Consider the following 22187-nt stretch of genomic DNA (forward strand, 5'->3'; position numbering starts at 1 on the left):
TGCAAACTGACAGAGAATACTTGAAAGATAAATTCACCGGGGAACTCTTGATGCCGAGCTCGAAACTACGGGAATCAGTGCTGATCCCGTATTTCATTGATCGAATAGTTCATATCGGGATGTCGTGTCCCCCGGGCGGGGAACGATGGAAGCAGCTTGGAGTCAAGAGCTCCGCAGCATGATGAGACGAAGGATATTTTGGTATTCTGTAGACTTCTCAAAAACATTGCACCGTTCCATCACATTCGTATGCACAGCTCACAGTTATCCCTATGTCTGACAATCTCGTCGTCCGGGATCACGAGTTTCCTGAATGATTGCGAAGGTCTGCTCCCTGACAACGATTTTGGCATGGATTTCAGGGCGATCAACTGTGATCGCTCCTCTGGATTTCCATGGACGAACAGTTTCATCAACCAAGGGGCGGTTCCAGTACACAGACGGACGCTCATTTCTTGAAGCTCCCCGCGATATTTTTCCGCTGAGGGAAGATTCGAAGAAATTTCTGTGCGATGCTCAATAAGCTCGACTACGATTGCGGAATGCTGGTCGGAGCGGGAGCGGGTCTCGAGGCCTGCCATTCGACGAACAGGAAGAACGTTCCCGCGCCGTAGGTGATCATCTGTGAATATCAATCTTTATTGAGGTGATCAATATCATTTAGCTTCGTGTGTGGTCGTATTTCATGTTTCTTCGCTTCTGGGGTTAAGTTTCTCATGCTGAGAAGGATTGTCACGGACGTCACTTCGATCGCTTCCAGTCCTGAGCCTCATGGATTCATCATATTCGAAATCGACGCCAGACAATTGCTGCAATGGTCGAGGCTCAAGAGACCGGTGGTCTGGCGGGAAAAAAGAAGGATGAAACTCACTTGGAAGAGACCGAAGATGCCGGCGACGACATACTGGTTCCTGAATTGTTCGCCGAGCAGTCCGTATATCCGGAATGAGTTCGATGTGGGAATGGCCAGCTCGAGCACGGCAGCTAGGACCCACAGACAGCAGCAGACCAAGGTGTAAATCATTTCCTGGAGAAGAGCGAGAGGCTTTCAGCGCTGCGGCAATCATCCGAGTCGGGGAGGATCGGCGAATTGTTCATTCGTGCGTAAAACGCAGGATGATAGACGAATAATTAGATGAAGGGGAAAATAGACGAGAGAAACGGTGCAGCCCAACTGATCCAGTGATGGGACTGCGTCGATCGTCTTGCTTCAGAGGGGCCTCCAGCCGATTCTCTTTGGGGGTTTCCTAACCCCGGAGCGGACCCAGAAACCTCCCGGAAGAGAGTTAAGAGCTTGTTGAGCAAAGCTGGGTACTCACCGCAAAGGTCCATTCAACTTTCGGAATCGAAATCGTGATGCTGAAAAGCTTCGCCAGTGTGAGCAATGCCGTGCAGATGAAGCTGACCGAAGCGACGAAGATGTAAAACCTGGCGAAGCCGAACAAAGCCGGCGATCCGCAGCCGAGGCAAATGACACCGATGAGCTGGAAAAGAAGAATGATTACTGTCAAATCCATTCAATCCAAATTCTTCGTCAGGGAAAGACTCGAGAATCGGATTTGACGGTTTATCGAGTGAGAGAGCATGAAACTCAACAGGCCGGCGCAACGCGACGTCGTGGTAAGCGTGGCTTTACGCCGGGCCCGGGCCCCCGGTTCCAAGAGTCACGAACGGCTCGGTCAGAGGCAAGTCCAGAAGGAAAATCTGATTCTTGTCCTCATTGATCCGAAGAGTCATAGAAGTACAGGACGATTTCCACGTGGGCGATTTTATGTTTCGAATTCTATTTCCTCGCCGTCTTGCAGGCGGGACGGCTGGGCTCCATTCGGAGGCGATGGCTTCAGGTGGCGTTGTTGTTGCGCGTACCTATTCTTCTATATAAATTTCTCTGTCCATCTGGCTAAGTCCCCAAGAATAAATTGGAATTTGACCTATTCTTCCTTCGATTCAACGATTCGACTCGAGTATTTTGCCCACGGTCGGAATGCATCCTGCTATTGTCGTAGTTCGTTTCCTAGTCCGCCTCATCCTGATCACGTTCAACGCTGATGAGAGACGATTCCCCTCCGCCTCGTCGGTGGTATCGTTGACATCGGCGGAGGAGCAGGGCTCGTGAGCGTCACTCACGGGAAATTTGAATTTCCTGATCGGTAATGCGACTTTTAGCGAGTCGCATAATTAGTAGTTGTTTTCTTCTCCGAAAGCCGTTTGACCGGGCAACGATTGACTGCTGGGTCGATAGATGCGGCCGAATGTGAAAACGACCTGCACCAGGAAATTCTGCACAGAGACATGCATGAAGCGATGGAAGAAGGAACGGCATCGAGGAAGTTACGCGGTGACACGCGACGGCATCATCACCACGCTTACCGATGTCGCTACACCATTTTACTATCTTTTTCCTCCTTTTTTTCTTTTCACCCCGACAGCAGAACACGTTGTGACTGTGCCGAGCGCGTGAGAGGGAGAACTTGAGGACTCGCTGTGAACAATGGGCGTCCGCGTTTGTTAGAAGAAGACTTCTTAAGACAGACGAATGAGTCGAACAGCCGACCGTCCGGCCCACAATGAGATCTGACTCACCAACCGAGCTGGCCGGTCTAGACGCTGATCGAGGTCGGCCGCCGTCGCTCGGTGTTGCTCCCTTCCGATGCTTCGAGTCTCCATGAAACTCGGTGGATTCTTCACAGATTGATGTGCAATGTCTTATCCTTCCTGACGGTGTCGGAATCCTCCCGCGACGCTCCAGCCTGACACGAAGAACCGAATGGAAGGAGCTAGGAAAGACTCCGTTCGGAAATTCGGCAGCGGTCAAGCCCAGAACTCGCGAGAAAAAAACGGATTCCGGCTGAGACTGCCTCAGCCTGTATTTTCCGGAATCGGAGGTAGATTCGATCGACTCTCATCGAAGATCTCGGTCGGATCACGGGGTTCTAATTGAAATGTTGAATTAAAAATAGAATATGGTTCTATGCTAAATAAATGTGGTACTTTACGTCAAGCGTTCCTGGATTCGCAGCTCGACTCCTCGGCTTTGCAATGAGAACATCGAAGTAGCGAACGCTCAGCAAACTCCTTGAGGGCTCGGGTCATGATCGAATGGCGGGAAATAATGAACAGGGGGAGCAGCTTCGTCGCTTATGAATTGCTCGACAAAGTTTCGGCCCTCGGTCGACGTCACTTCGAGTTCCCGACGTGCCAGTTCGCACCGATGCTTTCCGGAAACGACAGGGAGCCCGTAGAAAGGTAAGATCCCTCATTTCGCAGCGACTGACAGAGTTCTTTCGTCTACTTGAAGTTGGTAGGCTGACTATAAAAGCAGGCGGCGCTCACAAACTTCTCGGTAACTTCAACAGGATACCCCACCCATTCGCGTGTTGGGTCAGAGCCCCGGGATGGAGCATGGTTCGAGCAAGAAAGCTAGCTAGCTACTTCCCTTCACCGACGCAAAAAAAGAAAGAAATAGCTCCATGTGGGAAAAACGACTGATGTGAATCAAGCTCATCATGAAGCCACAATATTATTTTCTTTCATAAGGCTATTCGATTGTGTTCGCGCGTCAGGAATCTTTGAAGATGGAGAAACACGCTCCACCGCTCGAAACTGGATCATTCGATCAGGAACATTCCAACGCGGAAGCATCCTCGCTGATTGACGAACAGACTGAGATCGCAGCCGTAAGCGATCACGAGAGCCGGGGACAGACTCTAGATTTGGGTGCATGCTGGTACCTCCTGGCTAGCGGGCAGCGTAGAAAGACCGCTGGATTCCCAGAATATCAGGAGTTTAGTGCTTGATAAACGATTCATCGGAGAAATTCTGCGAACGCGACAATCTGTGCACATGTGCCCTCCTTAATTTGGCCGAGGAAACACGGTGATTCGATTGTTCTGTTGCCGGGGAAGCTCTCGCGATTGATGGCATCGATCCGAGTTACGAGTCTCGCCGGGAAAATCGTTAAAGGCCGTGGAAATTATTTCAACACAGATACACAATAGATTTCGATTGACAAGCCATGAGAAACCGAAGAAGAGCTCAATTCAAATGAAGACACTAGCCAGAGGGTAAATTGCGAGCAATGCAGATCGTCAAAGTGAGAAGAATAAACTTTGGAAATCGTTTCCGACTCGAGAAGACGACACCTCATCGTCATGATTCGGATTCGGGGCATCTTGTCCGGCTGCCAACTTGTGGAACGCTGAGAAAATTCTCGGAAAATCGGAATCGACCCGTCGCACAGTGCGAACGATGGAGAATAACAACTTTGACATTCCCCTCGCGGGACAAGGAGTGAATCTCACCGATCACCAATTTCCGCAGATGCATCCTCTTGTGCACCGATAAACTCAATTTCTCGAACCGCAGCGATTTTACGGAGTGAAACAGGTAATTCAGGCGGCAATATCATCGATCTCTTGAAGCACAAAGAATGTCAGAGACCCTTCCAGTTATCAATCGCGTTGCCGATGGGGCAATAGTTTCGAAGCAGACTCTTTCGTCAGCGAGCAATTTATTTAAGTGAACGGAAAGCTCGAGTGAGACGCAGCTCACAATAAGCGACCTCTCAATAATTATTCTATGCACCGAGCTATCGAACCGTTCGGAAAGGAGGTGGAATCCCCTTCCAGAGCCTGCGAACAGATAATCTCATTTTGGAAATTCTTACTTTCGGAAACCGGTTTTCCGTCCGTCCCGTCCCATGTCGCTGAATTTTGCACGCTGATGGAGGAGTCGACCCGAAAAAGTATCACCGTTGTGAATCGTATTTCTTTCTCCGAACCCACGGCTCCGGAAAGTCCGTATTGCGCTGCTGCTGCTGCAGGGAGGCATTCAATTCCACAAAGGCACATGGTTCGAGCAGCAGGGAGCGTAGCTTGAGCTCCTGTTGTCGATTTCGCAGGATCCAACGCACGAGCTCTGGGCTCCTCTGCATTCGGAATCCGTCCACGCAAGCAGTATCTGAGCTAGTGACCCAGAATCTGAGCTGAACGTGAATACTCGGCGCTGTTGTTCGATCGATATCTTTCATTTATCCACCCCAGTGGAGGGACTCACGATAACCCATTCCCCAGCTCCTCAAAAACGTTCCTTCCTACAATCAGCGTGAGGATCGTTGTGTCTAAACACGGCTCTGACCAGACCATTTTAGTAATGCGGGCAGGCAAGCGCGACCAATCATATCTAGTAAGTTGCGTAATGAGATTACGCTCCTTCCTGAGTGTCGCTGAACATCCAACCTGTAAACCATGGAAAGTTCCCCATCTGAAGCTTCCTCGACAGATGATCCGGCTGAATGCGCCTCGCCACCGCCTGGAAGCGCCATGAGCAATGTTGGGGATTGAGCGCTTCCGGACTCATTGTTTTTGAACGCTGTCGCTTTTTTTGCCAGCTTCACGGGGTCCATCCCCTCTCTCATGTCCCAATGAACCGCGCCTCTTGTTTTTCCGTGGGATCCGTCCCACGAAAGAGTGGAGTATTGTACCAGCTACTGCTTTTTTCGAGCGGGGGTATTCCTATGAAAGGGATCAAGAATATCCAGGACTCCACTCCGGCCCAGCCCAGAACTGCTCTACAGGAATGAACACTAGACTTGATTTTCTGATCGCGGGGCGGTGCCGGACTCTTGAGCAAAAGGTCCAACCGACCCTACCTATTCCCTCCCAGGTACAGCGCTGGGATCTAAGGTCGATCCGTCCTCGTCTACGCAACGATTCGAAACATGTTGTCACTCGCGAAATCGTCGGTACCTATCGACGCTCGTCGACGCATTGACTAACATTGACGCAGCATTCGGACAAATATAAGGACGCACCCGTCTACAAGAGGTACAGCCTACGTGATTCGTCGACCTGAAGATCGGAATGCGTCACTCCGGCTTTGTTCCTCGGCGCCTCGCTCATTCGAACACGCCAATACTCACAAATCTAAGGAAGAGTCTCACTCCCTGCTTAGTCAGTGGTACTTAGAGCCATGTCGATCGGAGCGGTAGTTGGCGGTCACATGGCTACAAGCAGAGCAATAGCCTGCTGTATGCCAACAAACTATCGATTCGGGGAGCTGTCATTAATCCCAATAAGCTCATAATAGATCTGAGTGCTCATTTCTAGCGTTGTCGGAATGAGTGAACCCATAATTTATCTGTATGAGCTCGTTTAATGGTAACGAGGCTTTGACGAAAAAACAGGATCACAAATTTCTGCTGCTACCGCTATCAACCACAAGCGAGAGAAAAGCTGCGGCTCCGTGGAAAATAAGCGGGATGATCGCTCAGAGCCATCAGATCTGGTTCGTGATAAGCAGTCGCTCAGGACGCCGATGCCATGATCGGAAAGCTTCAGCAGAGGTTTATAGTGGCATTCCTGAATCGATCTCCCCTACGTACCCGTGAAGAGCTCTGAGCTCGAAAGAATCTCGGGGCTGTTTTTTTTTTCGAAGTGACAAAGATTTTTTTTCTGGGTGGAGCGAGTGACTTCAAGCTTGTTCCCTTGTGTTCTACGTCCCTCATGCATCAGCACGCCTTCTCATGAGACATTCGATTCTCCGACGGCCTAGCCGATGGGGAATGACTCCTTGGAATGCGATGCATCGAGAAAATGCTCGCTCCACGCACGGACATCGGTCGGGGTAATGGTGATTCTCTCGTTCGGAATTTGTCCGTTCCGGCAATAAGTAACCTACTCCGTATTTAAAATTATGCTCCTAGCAAAACGACAATCACTTACCAACTGCGCTAATTTGAGCCATCCCGGAATGGTGCGGAAGTACTCAACGTTGAGCTTCGTGAACGTCACGACTGGCCCCTGGCCTTCGGTGAACTCCGGCTTCAGATTAATAGAGGTCATCCGTGCAGATTGCGGATGGTTATTAGCGGCCGCATGCTGCATGTGAAGTGCGTGCTCCCGTCCAGCCATTTCGGATCGATCAAGTCCCACTCGAAACCGAATGAAGTCCTACGCTTTCGCGCTGAGCCGTCCGTTCGCCGACTCGCTGCGACCGCTGACCGTCTTCTATGCTTCTACGTAGGCTCGATTTTTCACGTTCGAACTTCTTCACGCGTTGAGTGGAGGTGCCTTGCGTTTGACTTCCCACTCTGTTGACACTGATCTACAGAAATAATCCGAGAATGATCTTGATCGATCAAGCACTCTGATAGGAAGCTCCGGCGGACGGCTCGATGAAGCTCACTGACACGCACTCACACACACACACTCTCGGCCGAGATCTCTTTGGTTGAATTGACGTTATCCTCGGGTGACGGTTCCCGCGTTCCTGCGGAGCGAAGCACGTCCTGTCTTGATGACAGTCGGTCCGTCTGCCCGATTGTCTACAAATAATAAAACAGTCGGCGGCACTTGGGAGCCAGACGCAACTGTTCGGTACGAGCAGCTTCTCCAACTAACAGCTGTAGAGACAGACAAGCGACGACTACGGCACAGCGCACTGCGAGAATTGGCGAGTCGGGCGCCTCCCGCCGCCATAGACGGCTCCTACGTCATCGTCAGAGCCCTCTGCCGGCCTGCGGCCGTAACTCAGACTCCTTTTCCTTTGCTTCGATGATATTCACCCCTGTTCTTACACGGGTATTCTCCACAGAAGAGCAGACACGTACCCGGAGCAAAATACAGAAACATTCGCGAACCGATCGCTTCGAGCACCGATTGGTTCGCGATGATGCCCTGCATCCCGGAGCATCGTTCCCCGAATAGCCAGCGAACCGCGATTCTTCACGTCGGAAAGATTCAGAAGGGGACACTATAAAAATCGGAAAATTGTCCAATGAGCTGGAGCGTTTTGGAGAGCTGACAAGAACGTATTGTTGCTGGTTGGAAGTGCCAAATTCGAGCAATCAAATTCGGACGATTTTCGGACGGCATCATTCGTCATCGAAAGTCCTATCGATGTCTCCGATCGTTCTACAGCTTGGCGCTCGATATTCGTAGATCATGGCCATTGGCGGTATATTTTTTTATAGGACTTATAGAGTCGCGACAGACTTCAGGGACTCTAAATATCAGCTCGCCGGCCAGACTAGGGAAGGAGCGCGGTCTTCTCGCTGTTTTGAGCAGATTTCCCTGTTCAGAGTGTTCTCGCTGAGATGGGGAACAGATTCATCCGTGATCTGCACCAAATACAAGGGCGGCCGTGCATTTTTTGAGTGGCACCGAGGTTCACCGACTCGCCCCGCCATGCAAACTTTATCAATCACGTCGCTTCCTGATGCTTTCGCATCTCAATAACGGGCTTCGGGGAACCGCATCCCCGATTCAGAAAGAAAAACGTGGGAATCCACGAAGCTCCAGTCTGGGCTACGTAGTGACGCCCCGGGGGAGTGACTCCCTCGAACAGGAGCCTCGACCGGGACTCGATTTTTCCCGCGTATCATAATTTCCAGAATGCGGCTCATGTGGGAGGAGAAATTCGATTTTGATCGGAAGGATCGAGGACTCCCAGCAGAGAATCTGGGACGGGAAAGGAAAAACGAGCATTGAAACTTTCTCATTTTGTCGCAGGGAGATCGTGTATTCCTTACAACGAGTCTGTTTCCATTCCGTGAAGCGTCTGATGCAATCCCTCGGAGAAGGTCGGCACCCCGAATTAGCGGAGGAAATCGCATTGCGTGACCTGAAATCCATTGCAACGGGGAATTCAGACTCGAGGTAAACTTGAGAAAATTTCCCGGAGCGAAAGCGTTCCATAGCCGGTAGTCGCCGTTTCGCTATGGGTGTGGTAAGTTACGCGAGGCAGAACAACTTTTACTTCCAGCAGCATGATCAAACGTTTTTGTCGTTTGCCTGCGTTGCCTGTCTACCTGATACTGACTTGTCCGCTCGCCAGAGTGATGCTTGGACTGACGGTATAGTGAGCTGCGGCACCACCACTACTCCCATCAGTCAGTCCGTCAGTCACTCAGTTCGCCCGGCAGACAGACAGTCCGACGGACAGACGGCTGGTTTGAGAGAGCTGAGGCGGAACCACTTGATATTGTCACCGAGCTGTGTTCGAACGCAATATAATAATGACGATGATAGCAATCGGAGGAATAATGGGACGAGGAAAGTGCCGAACAAAGGTCCTGCATCCGTCAACGTCGGAACGATGACTTCGGAGCGAAAAACTCTCTCGGGCTCCGGCGTAACCGGATCGGTCCCTCCCAGAACGATCATGAGATCCAGATGTATCCCCCGCCGAACACCGAATTCCAGCTGGATAGGCGATGATTCATTATCTCCCTCCCCGTTCCCTGGGAGTCCCAATTTCAACCGAATTCGAATTCCTCGAAGCGGGAGCCTCACTGATTCCGATACGCTCACACCGATGATTTCAAGCGGGAAATTCGGTGGCGCGTATTGGCTCCCTTGGTCTGCCGAGGGAAAGTCTGGTTCCCGAAAGATATCAGATTGGAGAAAATTGGCTCAATCTTCGAGCGAGACAAGTGGCTCAAACCTCTCGGATCACGTTTATTTTTTCTTTCATTGTGCTGGGGAGGACGCCCTGATCAAACAAGCTGGGAGCCGCTTCGCTAGTACCTCAGCTACTCGTCGAAGAATACTGCTTGGAGACTTTATGAAACGCCCAGATGCGATGAATCCTTCCAACCAAATGCAACTATGCTGGGTGATATAGGTACCTTGCTGTTCGATCCGATATCCCTCCCCCTCTTGGCGAAGCCTCAAGAACATAGCAACGATTGGAGCCGGAGCTCATGAACCCCACACAAAAGCATTCGTGATTTCAAAGAACTTCAATTGCGCAAATTATTCGCCATCCCAGTGAACGGGAGGGGATGAAGCGGTGCTCACCGCAGACAGCTTCAAACAAACCTTTAAAACACTGATGGCGGGGAAAGATGGCAAGCCTCAATAAGCGATTTTCCCGCTCTTACAGCGGGTCAAATGTTTATTCAGCGTCGACGGAGCGTGGGAAGGCCCCATCGCTGTCTGTCGACCCTGTACTAGACCGTAATGCTACTCGACTCCTGGTTGACCCGAAGTACAAGACAACGCTGGGCTTATCTTGAATTTGACAGGAGCCGACTCGACGTATTGCGAGAAGTGGACACTGGTGGGGAGAAGGGGGCGACGAAGATGAGTTCATCGGAACAGAATCATGGAGATCGCAAGGGTAATGATCGCGCTTGAATAAAACGGTACAACTTCGTGACTGCAGCGACCGTATCGATTCTGAGATTCCAGAGGAGAGATTCCGCTCCTAAGATCTAGTGAGCGATTTGAACTTATTAGACAATACGGAGCTCGCGGAACCTGCAGCGATATTCGTTCTAGGGCACGTAAGAGCTGATAGAGCCGCTTGTCGACGACGCACATTTATGGCACCGGCGCTTTCCTATTTTAAAAGCATGTACCTAATATCGAACCAGATCGCTAAGAATTCCGAAGAGACCGGGAATTCGGGTGACCCGGACCAGACCATAGAACGAAAACGGGGCCATACGAACCTTTCCCGATGATGGTCTCAGGTCTCACAATCAGCTTAGGATTACGCTATAGGTATAGGGCTCTCAGGTAGGGAATGGGAAGTATTTTGTGACCCAATCTTCTCAAAAGCAGAGCTTCTATCGGAGAAAACTCTCATGGACGAAGTTACCCGGAAGGAATAATTATTGTACCGGTTAAAATCAGGAGGTTGATCAAGGGACGTTCCACGTCGGAGCTCGGGCAGGAGAAGCTTAATCCTGTCAAACCCTTGTAAACGGGAACTTCCGAGCGTTAAAGTGAGATGGCTGCAGTCGTTCGGCGCGACCTGATCCATCCAAAGACACTCAATCCCCAACATGGACGAACAACCTGTTATATTGGTTCGCGAAACACAGTGCGCATCGCCACCTCCAAACCATGATTCAGCTCTGATGACGAGGTACCGAAGTTCACCGAGTTCCCTTAAAATCAGGGAGAGAACGCCGACGGAACAGTTCCAGATGAGCAACCTTGGATAGTTGGATAGCCGGACAGTTGGATGTAGAGACGAGGTTATCAATGGTTCGACGAGTGCGACGAACCGTGGAATAGAGCAGAACGAGCGATCGCAGGGGAAAATAGATTATTGAGGAAATATTCATTTGTTTTCCCTTTTTCTGCTGCATTCTCAGACTCTTCCGATTACTTGTTCGATCGATCTGGCTCAACATCCAAATTCGAGTCGATTTCCGTCAACTTCCCGATCAAAGTCCCTCTCCAATCCCCTCTCGATAGCAGCTAGACCCCCTCCTCCTCCGGTGAGGCTTTCGACGAAGTGAAATCCGCCCTGGAAGATAAGCCCCTCACCCTTTGATGCAAGGTTCAGCTCGGATTTCTTATCATCGAATTAGATCTTGTAAACATTGTGAGATAAGGTGTGAGCTTATACTCATTCCATCTAGACTGCTGCTGTTGTGTGTTGATCGCCGATCTCCACATCGAGGACACGCCTTCCTCACGTTTCCGTCATCGCTTCCCCGACGCGAGGTCCTTCTTGAAAAATCAGAAGCCCCCCTACAATAGGAGCCTCCCGCCGGGGGCATCTGAGGAATGAGCCGGGGAAATAATTGGGGGATTGATAGTACACTCATGCGTGCTGAAAATCCGCTGTGACGGTTTCCGTTGTAAGGAGATTTGAATGTATTCCGATCTTGGATAGATTCAAGCATGGTCGATTTTCACGATCTCGGACTCAGACCGGGAGGATCGGCATACCGCTTCTATGATGCAGCTGACACCTGGGCCTGGGAGGTCTCTCTGTGCCCAGAGAACCCACCGATTGCGGAGTATTGTATATCTTTAGAAAATTGGTCTTTTGAAAAGCCAAGATGAGAAGGAAGAACTGGAGGAATGAATCTATCCAAGTCCTCGCTGCGATTGATTGTTTGGATCCGGTCCACTGTTTGTCAGTGTACAAGGGACTGTAGTATTAGGGCAGAGGACAGCAGTCTCGGCTCACTCGCCCTCGGATTTACGCCCGGTGTAGTCCTCGGCTGCACCCACAAAACGTCCAGCCGCCCACTACTATGTACTCATGCTGTCCCGCGGATGCAGACGCTTATCTCCTTCAGAGCGACATTCATACACAATACTCTCAGGGAGACTGGATGAACTAACGCTCCAAGCAGCTACACTTCGAGAAGCACCTGTCTTCCGTGGTGAAATTTCGTCATCGGGAGCTCAGCGAATCGAAATTAGTTCGGCTACACCGACGAAAAACCCTTAAAGCACAATTGAGACATTCCGGGCTCCTCCTCTAGACGCACTGCTCCGCACAGATGACTATTGAACTGACTTTCCGGACGCGCTGGAAAGATAGAGCTTCCGAACCGCGAGGATGGCTGATTACTGACATTTATTGACCGAGTCGGAACGAGCGTGATAACACCGTCGGGATCGATCACGAGTGGGTCTTCGACTCTCCATCGATCGATCGATTTCCAATGCGAATTCTCTGAGCTGCGATCAGCTGTAGGGTAAGGTTCTGTCTGCCACTGACTGAGTGGTGCGCCTTGACTCTTCCAGTCGCTGACCGCGCATGCGCGGGTCCATGTTCTCTTTCCAGCTCGACTGAGGCTCGTTTCCCTTTCATCGAGATTTGATTCAATCGAGAGAGTTCTCTATGTGCATCGGCTCACCTTATACAGAGACGGGCGCGATGAGGAGGGCTTGACTCCGATAAGCCGCGGTCCCTCTCCGGGATCGCTAGCGAAAGGTATTTCTAATACTGGTCGTTGATGTCATGCGATTTTTCATGTCTGAACGATTAGTTTCCTGTACGCGCAACGAACCCCCGGAGGATCGTTCATCACAATACCGCCAGACTTTAGGAAGTGTGGCCCGGGATTCATGACGTTGCTGCCTGAGGCTGAAGTCGCTTGGTTCCACATGGTGCAAATCTCATCCCTTTCCGGGGATGTCTCTCCTCTTGTGAGAAGCTAAGCTCCGTCTCCGCGGACTTCATCGCCATGTGGAGTTTCCGCCAGATTCGGGTACATGACAACTCGAGGCCAGACTCGATGCACTCACAGAAATTTTCGGAAAGGAATCGCTTTGGAACTTTGTTGCACAATCACAATTTAGCACAACTATCGAACGGGATTCCGAGGATTTTCCGGGTGACAATGATCAGGGGAGATGCTCGACGGGGCAAATACTTTCTGCGTTCACTCCGTGGTGAGTCACCGCCAACGAGGCGGGTGTATCGCAGATCCCTGAGAGGCTGTACTTTCCGGAGACCATCGATCTGCTCCCCAAAGGCCGGATGATCACCGGTAAACCCCGTAAGCGCTATCATGAGCTCAAAAATCAGGGACTCACTCAGTGGCAGGTGCATTTTGTTGAGGTGCAATCGAAATTCTTCTCCACTCGACTCTCTATCTATCGAGCATGACTTCGTAGCTCATAGCATACCGAGGATGCATAGTTGTACGCACAGCGATATTCGGCGAACGAAATTCGAGGGAAATTTGATCGAGCCGGCAGCTTGAGGCCAAAAGGAATGGGAGAAGTTCTGAAGGCTCAGAGTACCTAAGCGTTGGAGACGTAACTAGACGACTCAGCGCGGAAAATGATTCGGCGCGAGTCGCAACATGTGTCATCGATTTCTGCTCTCACGACGGTAAAAAACTTCAAGAGTGAGGGAAACTTTGAAACGTCAAGTCAGGCCACATTCATCATTCGCCATGTTACCCCAAAACAAGGATGTGATGAGGGGCGGAAGGTCTCTTAGAGGAGCCCTCATTGTCTGCCGAAGAAATAGTCCCTCAAGGAGACCATCGGCGGGATCAATCGAGCCCACAGCGAGAAACTGGAACCCGCGTTGTAGCGTTTCATCGGGTATTCAAGGACGATATTTTCCTCTACGACTTCTTCACTAAATGGGATAAGTGACCGTAATTTCTGCATTCGGGAAAGTCGCGATGAAAGCGTCGATCACAGCCATCTTGAATCCATGGCGATCGAAGCGGGCTCCAGCGCCGGGAAGGCTCTCATGACCATATCAATCAGGCGGCGGTACGGTATTTCCGATGTGTTCGGGAGGAAAGCGTGGCAGAGCGCGATCGCCTGCTCTCAGTCAAAATGAAGAATTACTGCGCGAATTTTTCCGGGGCTATACGGGAAGTTTCTTTCACGAAGAGTCCCTGCACATAAGCGATCCAGCCGGTCGCTGCATGTCGGCCGAACAGATAGATGCGGTTCTCGCCCCCGATGCCCGAGTCACGTAGGAGAAATCCCCCGGTGATCCTGTCTCGCATCGGCACGTTACGTAAGCTTTATGCGAGACTATCGAGGCTCGGCCTATTGGACAGGCTTGCGCTTGAGATGGCGCCCAGCAGTCAGTTGATTCTCGATTCTATAGTTTGGTGTTTTGGGAGACATCCTTGAGCTGTGACTCTTGAACCTGCCGTAGAGCTATCGAGCGGCTGGGCGGGAGCATCTTGCGTAGTGCGGGTTTTCGTCTGGACTCGATGTTGCTTGCAATAGTCGCCTCGAAATCTGCATCAATATGCTCTCCGATCACTTCAATGAATCGGCCGATTACCACAGCCGTGGGCAACCGGGATCGCACTCATCTTTGAACTCGAAAGGCCAGAATCGCACGGAGCCCGACGATTCATCGTGAGTATACCTGTGTTTCCGGTCGGCGAGCTCATCCTTCCCGCGTCTTGTTCCGACGATGTTCGGGTTTTCGAAGCTCTCCAGAGCGTCCCTTGCTGTTTGCCGTGGGGGAAGGATTCGGAAGTCAAGAGGAATGGGTAGGAAGTGGAGAAAGTCCGGCGAAGAAGAGTTTTGAGCTTTTGTTGTTCGAGTTCAACTCATTTACATCTTTGTTGAGGACCGACGTTCGATCTTGCTCCTCGAGGGGATCGGAGCAACGGGGCTGCGAGTAACTGAATTCGAACGGTGAGAAGCTGCTTGGTGTTTTGACCCCATGGCCATGGCCTCATCGGGGTTCTGATCCGCAATTTTTGGAAGAACCACGGATGGGTGCATGCGATGTTGAACTGACTGATCACAGGCATTCCAGCACTCAGAGCTATGGTAGGAGACCGGGATGTTACCGATGTCACCTCCCTCCTGATAGCATCAGGAATCGCGGTGTTTCCAAATCAGAACCGAAATCAGACTTGACGATTGACGACGCGGTCTCGCGTTTCGCCTCTCCAAATTCATGAAAATACGCGTCGTGGATTCTCCAGAAAATCTTCAGAGCATAGTGTCTCGTCATTCCCCAGTGTTCTAGTTTTCAATGTTTCTTCTTGCAGATGCGATCAGCCCAGGCACTCTCAAAGAGCTGTAATTTCGAGTTCGACTGGCGAAGATGGGAGATTTCCCGAGGAGAACACCAGCAAAGGCTGGCATTTCCGTCGGCCGCGATCAGAGAACCAGGAAACTCCGAGTTAACGCCTCGGGCGGTGTTTCAGCTCATTCTAATTATAGCTCATATTGATTTTTTCCACAACGGAAAAAAAATATCGAATGTGAACATTCGATCGCATTCATCGAAATACATTGATCTTCTCCTCTCTCGCAATTATTCGAGACACACGGTCGTAGTCAAAAGTCATTCCGACAGTCTCGATGCGAAAATAATGATGCGTGCCGTGAATTTGACGGTCAAAGTCCTTAGTTCTGCTTCGCTATTCGCAAGTCGTCAAGGAGGCAGATTCCTTTTTTATTAATTAATTTTGATTAATTAATTAATTAATTAATTTTAATGAGCGGAGTCTGTAGGAGTGCAGAGGGTCCTTCGACTTCGGAGGCTTAAGCGACAACGTCGATTAGCTCGAATATGGCTGCGGTCTCCAACTCCACGATCAGCTTCCAACCCGTTTATTTCCCCCGAAGACCCATCCTATTGAACTCGACTAGGTACTTCCGAAATCCTTGATGTGCCTCCCAGACATCGTTTTCGCGCGCAGCGGAATCGCGGCTACTTTCCGTCACTCACGACTCACGACTGACGAATGTATCGTTGTACTCAGGCATGATTCGCCGACCCTTCCTTGGTATTCAAAATTCTCGTCAGTGGTTTTGAGGTTTCATTCTGGAGCCGACGAATAACTCGACCCCGGTTTGACTTGAGAATTCGGGAGCTCTGTCGTATATTTATCGGGCGTACTTTTCGTCCGTGGTCCCGTACAAGCACCGAATGCAGGTGTTCCATCGTCTCCCTCCGTGCATGAAGAGTCCCTCATCAGATTGTAGAGCAATCCTAAATTGTCGGAATTCATATCCTGCACCAAACTCGGGGAAGGCGAGGGGGAAGCGACGAACAATCAGCTCTTCAGCGGAATTGAAACCTGGAAATTTTCTAACCGATGCTGGGTGTTTCCACCTTATGAGACGGGGATCGAAATATGAGGCGGCAGGAAGCGACAAGTCACTGCTAGATGCAGGGCGAAGCTTATTGACCAGGTCAGCTGACTGAGCCAGTGTGAAGACGTTAGAGATGCTTGAGAGAGTTCTGGCTTATCGTCGGCTTCAAGCAAAGATCATCGTCATCAGGGCTCGATTCGTCTGCGACCCTCTTTGACAGAATTTCGAAATCGCACGCTCATCTGCCTGCATCTCTTGCGCCCTTGGACCGCATGCCTGATGTATAGCGTCCCGTCATCCTTGAGGAGCGCCATTACTGCGTTCCCGGGTAGTGAGGAGTCTAGTTGCGATATCATTCATGCTCCGAGGCCTGATTTATCACTCATTCCAGGGCTTACCTAATAATTACACTAATATGTTCTGTATATATCCAGTTCTGTATATATGCAGAGACTCGCGAGGAATGCTGCCCCTGATATCTTGAGAAGGCTTCCGATCCAGAACGACCCCAGATCGAATATTAATCTCATTCGTCTGAAAGCGACGATATTGAATTGAGTTTCAGCACAGTGGTCGAATGCGAGCTTTCACATCAACGAGAAATCCAGCGAGTCGAAGGCATACAAATGCTGGTAAAGCATCGCGGGGACTTGATCTACGTTTACATAACATCGTGGTGACTTCTCTATGAGCTGTAGATTCAACTCCTCGGCCCAGTGCCGCGCTAGGTAACTGACAATCACATAGATTGAGGTTTGTGCTTGCCGTTGAAAGCGCTCCAACAGCTGAGAGAATATGTATTGAGCAGATTCGTCGTCATCCGCATATACCGGGCCGAACCAAGCACCCTGATCTCGTTGATTGCTCTGGACTTTTCCGAAACCAATGATTCTCTCTCGACGCACCATCGCGTAGACAACGCCGTCCTCATCGTCTATGAGAGTTTTCCCTAATTCTCGTCGGTAGCCGTGTATTCTGGCATCGTAGTCCTCAATTTCTTGGAACCTCGGGTGTCCGTTGAAGATCTCCAGCAGTTCCGTTCCCTCTGGACGCTGTGTCTTCTTGAGAGGCTCTCGGAGCGCTCCCTTGTAAATGTGGGCGAAAGGCTGCTCGACAACTTGGAAGCCTAGACCCTCATAGAGAGACAAGTAGCTCGGCACGGCGCTCAGGCCGTAATTAGCGTTCGGATCGCGACGCCGTAGGCTCCGGATCAGACGCTTCGCTAGCCCCCGACCCCTGTGCGCTTCATCGACGCCCACAGTGCCGATGTAGTAGAGCCCCTCGGTCTGCCTCACGGCGCTCGCCGTGGCCACAATAGTTCCATTTTCGTCGACGATGCATCGGAACGCTTCCGGATCTTGATCGTACCATCGTTGGAAGAGTCGCACACCAACGTCGAATCCAAGATCTTCGAACCAGAATTTTGCTGCCGATTCCACTTCCTCCGGTCGCAGTTCGCGGATGTGGATCCCTTCTCCATGACCAGGATACTGTTCAGCCATCGGAGCGACTGGAATATGGAGAAAAAAGAGACGATGAGAAGTTGTTGCCATCAAAAATCGATCTGCGACTTTTCATTCGCTAGGGATTTCCGTCACCGATTTTCCCCCTCTCCACAAGATTTTTTGCTTATTTTTCCATGCGGATTTCAAGGAAAGGCTCCCACTTGGGACCAATGAGGGTCACCGCGAGCTCGGCCAAAACGCAGCTCCCTAGCTCCTCCGGAGTATAAACCCGAGAAGAAGCAGAAGAAAATTGATTTCGATACGAAATGCCCGATGGACTCCGCCGCTCGTTCTCGTGGTGTCTCTCCCATTCCCAGATATTTCCCCGGCGATGATAGAAGGTTTCTTCTGGATGCCGAGCAGAACGGGAAGGACTTCAGTAAGGCCCTGTCGGTGAATGCAATATCGTCACTGGTTTCAATACATTCGATTGAGTCTCACCTGGCGGATCCATGAGCCAACGGATTCGAGGCACTCTAATGTTAAACTCCCATCGAGCGAAATGAGCACCTCGTTTATATCCAGAAGCATCGGAGATTCACCGAGCGGAGCATATCTTCACCGAGCGGATATCTTGTTGTTGGCTCAAAAAAATAGAGATTTGTACGGACAGATGTCCCTCTCCCAGAGAAGTCTTTTCCAAGCTCTCCGGGGAGATGCCAACACTCGTGGTGAACAGCCACTTCAGGAGTCATCGAATGCTCGTCGACTTGCTCGATAAGAGGTGGATTCACCTACGCTAACGTAGAGCTTCCAAGTGAGAGTACCTAACTCTTTCTCAAAGCATCAGATCATTCCTCAATTAGTCTCCATCATTATTGGTTCTCATCCGATCAGCTGATCTACTACGCTCTTCCTTGCTAGCCATCGTCGTCAGGGTCGGTTCTCTCTGTGCGTCGTAAACACCATCAGCTAAGCCGAATCGTATCAGCTTCCAGACGATCTTCTTCAGATGGAGCGTGATCGAGGGAGCTCCGGCGCTCACGGGGAACGGGTGGGGGCTCCAACTATGCATGATAAGAACACATATCGGATACTGAGAGTCGTGAATCTTTTGGAAAGTATGACTCCTCCGTACGAGGTCTGTGTGAAGGCTTGGCAGATCAAATTGGGACTTCACCGGACTTGCCGAAGTCCTCACTCCTCTTTCTTTGACATTCTCGTCACGGACTCGAACGGTGCTTCCACCCATACTCGCGACTCGATAATGTCCACCGGGTCTCTCGGATACGATTCGATATTATCTGCTGATTCTAGCATGGAATTCCGCGGTTTGAGCCGTGGGAAGTCAAGCGAATTTCGGAATTGCCGAAGGTTCGATTAGAAAACGAGTTGAGCCGGCATCTGATTGTTGGGCTCCGGGGTTAACTAGCCGACCCGAATATTAAGACACAATTCATGTTGAGATAATAATCCTGAACCCGAATTCCGCCGGTACACCGAGCCGACGATATCTGAGAAACAGCACCCGAATAGACCGAGCTCGAGTTCTTGTGGATAATGCAATCCGAATTGAGTATCTGGGAAATCAACTAACCGTGCGGAGGACTCGGACACGGAAGTTCTCCCTGTCTCCTCCGACTATTCTTTCGCCAATTATCGATCAGCAGCAGGGATCCGATACCATGTTTTCAGGGATTCTCCCGATCCGACGCTCCACGAATGGAGAAACCCTCCGAAACAGACTCCTCGAACCACCGCTCAACCACTAGATCCTCCTCGTGTCTTGCTCGGACGAGTTTGCTCAATCGCAGGCCCGTAATGAGCACCAAACGTGGAAAAGATTTTCTCTCAGCCTGACGACACACGAACACATCTGATTTCGAACTCCGAGAACGATTCCTTCCCATGGGTATCAATCCAGAGCGGAATCGTGCCAGTCTACAAGGTGCGCGCGCGCGGCTGCTCGCCGCCGAAAATGGCGACCCGATTCGCCACGCAGCTAAACGTACCGTGTTCAATTTGCGAAAGCGACCATCTGCCTTCCGAGCGTTCCACGTCCTTGATCTGTCGAGATCGTCAAGGAGAAAATCTGGCTGCCAAAGCTTTCTGATTTCGAGCGTTCTGCGATATGCTCCGGAAGAGGCCCCACGAAAAAATGTCTGCTACGCAGAGCGGGACCTACACGCATACAAGTTGCAAATTCAGATAGGTAAAGCTCGTCCCCACACCGATAGCTACCTCATCTCCGAAGGCTGTGGATGATCCGAGAACATACTCCTGGGGAAGCATGACAGTGCGAAACTTGTGTCTGCAAGACCACAGTACATCAATGACGTTTTTACTGAGGATTAGACTCGTCCCCGTAGGCTCCTAGGCTTTCCGAAGCCCCGATCTTCACGAATGGCTTCCCCGTAGACGCGGCACAGGGTGTTTGCTGTGTCAGCAGAATGAACGAATGGCTGAGCGAGTTCCTCATTGTAATTTTTTGGTCCCCAAATTTTTTTCCGCCTATCGCGCGATCTACACGTGATGAGCGGCACGAGGCAAGTCAGGTGTTCTTGAATGAGCTAAACCTACGGTCGAGTCAGGGATATCGCGACTGTGACAGACAACGAGGGAGAAAGTTCCTTATTAGTATGGAAGCGAGCCCTCTTTGAGTCAGCCTCAGGAGTTTCCGGAACGAGATGCATCTGTTTTTTTCGGGGCGCATTTCCTTTGTGGGTGTATAGCAATGAACCCGAATCGGTGTCAGACTCTGCAGAGCGACTGATTGAACTCACTGAGGCTCCCGCGTCAAGGATGAACCTTCTTAGGTCGGATCGCCCTATACTTCCCGGAGTCGGAGCTTTTGCTTTTGAAGGGATCGATGTCCTGACAACTTGCAGAATCCGAGCCCAGAGGAACCGAACTCGGATTTCTGATCTGGTGAAGCCCTCCGCGCAGGCTTCGATACAGTGTCTTCGGACGAGCAGCGGAAATTCCGGCTGACGAAAAGCAAGCTTTCGCGATGCATCGATACAGGAAACCGCATTCTGGTCCGAGTTTCCCACCGATTATCGTGCCCCTGTCCCTGAGTCCGATGCTCTCGGCCGAGACGATGCACTTCCGCGCTTGCCCGTCCACGGGAGACTGCCTTAGGCCCACATCGCTCTTGCGGATGGGTGATCAGGGGCACGAGGTGGAATGCCGTAAGTTAGGCTGGTTCCGATTTCGGCCGGACGAGCGTAGGCTCCAAGGAGAGTACTTGTCAGGAGCCCTCCCGTAACTGCCTCCGTAGGTAGAATGTATCCGCGACGCTCCTCCTCGTGTAGAACAGAGCGCTCGTCGCCCGAATGCCGAGAAGCTTCCCCGCGGAGGAGACGGCTAAAGCGACCACGCAGTGCTACTTGGGTCTTTTTACAGATTATCTGATTGAGTATGCGGTGAAACCCTATCAATGGAAGAGGGAGAACTGGCAGGTGACATCTCGATCGTCTCGAGGTTGGAATCAGAGCTTCGTCTTCTGTTCTCATGGCCGTTCGTGTCAGGGCGTGGAGCCGACTGATTATATTTCGATGGTTAAAATGCTCAGTTCTGAATATCAAGTGAAGAAGAGCCACGAGATACCTCGCATAACAGATATTGGTAGCCGTGAAGATGCCGCCCGAATTTCTGTCCCTAGATACATCTGTCCCCTTTGCACTCGCTCTTCCCCGTCGACTATTCAAAATTCCTGCGGGAGCCTCACCGCTTGGCCAGCCTTTCTCCAGGAAGGGGACTTCACGGAGCGCAATCGAAGTTCACGCTAAGGAGTACCGTGGCGTAGTTCGGCACAGATCAATGGAAGAGTGATGCGAGTTTATCAGGGGCGCAGAGGCCGTTGCTCGCTAGTTGGACTACCAATGGCGTTCCGAGGATGGATGGTGCCCGGGGCGAGAACTGAAAATGGCGCCCCCTTCTCCCTTCGAAGCTCTCTGCCCGATGAAGTTCTCTACCTGAGTCGAGACTTATTCCCCATCGCTATGAAGCTCATTTCATTCTATCCTTAACTTTTATTCTCTGAGGCAAGATATACACACCCACAGTGACAAAAACACTTCCGTTCAGGAATTTCTCAGGATTAATGTCGTCGTTCTTCATTTCCCAAGTGAATTCGTCAGCCAACAAGTTGTTTGGCTCTAGAAACGAGTCTCCGGAAGTTATGGAATCTTGCAGCTTTCTCCCGTGAGATCCTGTCGATGGACGGAGTCATGTCCTCGCGAAGCTCATCCTCTAGGAAGAATGCCATATCTTCCTGTTCTTCGCTGATCGTGAGTGTTGAGATCCCTCTCCTCCTTCCGCGTTTCTCCCGTTCTATCCCGAATACCGCGCAGAGATCATTGGCATAAGGAATCGCATCGACGATCATTTTCGATCGATCCTCGTCGAGGATCCAATTAAGCATTAAGTATTGGAGGTTCCC

At 50.9% G+C, this 22187-nt stretch overlaps 2 protein-coding genes across 2 annotated transcripts; both read right to left on the reverse strand.

The window, feature by feature from the left end:
* Positions 1 to 529: 529 nt before the first annotated feature.
* On the reverse strand, positions 530 to 6911 carry LOC100902304 (uncharacterized). The gene is made up of 4 exons (XM_003742125.1): positions 6723 to 6911; positions 1320 to 1484; positions 872 to 1027; positions 530 to 622 (listed from the first exon to the last, which is right to left on the reverse strand). The coding sequence occupies exons 1-4, from the start codon at positions 6909 to 6911 to the stop codon at positions 530 to 532; spliced, it is 603 nt and encodes a 200-aa protein (XP_003742173.1).
* A 9904-nt stretch (positions 6912 to 16815) lies between these two features.
* On the reverse strand, positions 16816 to 19621 carry LOC100908640 (uncharacterized). The gene is made up of 2 exons (XM_003742087.2): positions 19341 to 19621; positions 16816 to 17808 (listed from the first exon to the last, which is right to left on the reverse strand). The coding sequence occupies exon 2, from the start codon at positions 17798 to 17800 to the stop codon at positions 16886 to 16888; it is 915 nt and encodes a 304-aa protein (XP_003742135.2). The 5' UTR covers positions 17801 to 17808; positions 19341 to 19621; the 3' UTR covers positions 16816 to 16885.
* Positions 19622 to 22187: the final 2566 nt, after the last annotated feature.

Source organism: Galendromus occidentalis, unplaced genomic scaffold (assembly GCF_000255335.2).
Source record: "Galendromus occidentalis unplaced genomic scaffold, Mocc_1.1 scf7180000077284, whole genome shotgun sequence".
In the NCBI taxonomy this organism is placed as follows: Eukaryota; Metazoa; Arthropoda; class Arachnida; order Mesostigmata; family Phytoseiidae; genus Galendromus; species Galendromus occidentalis.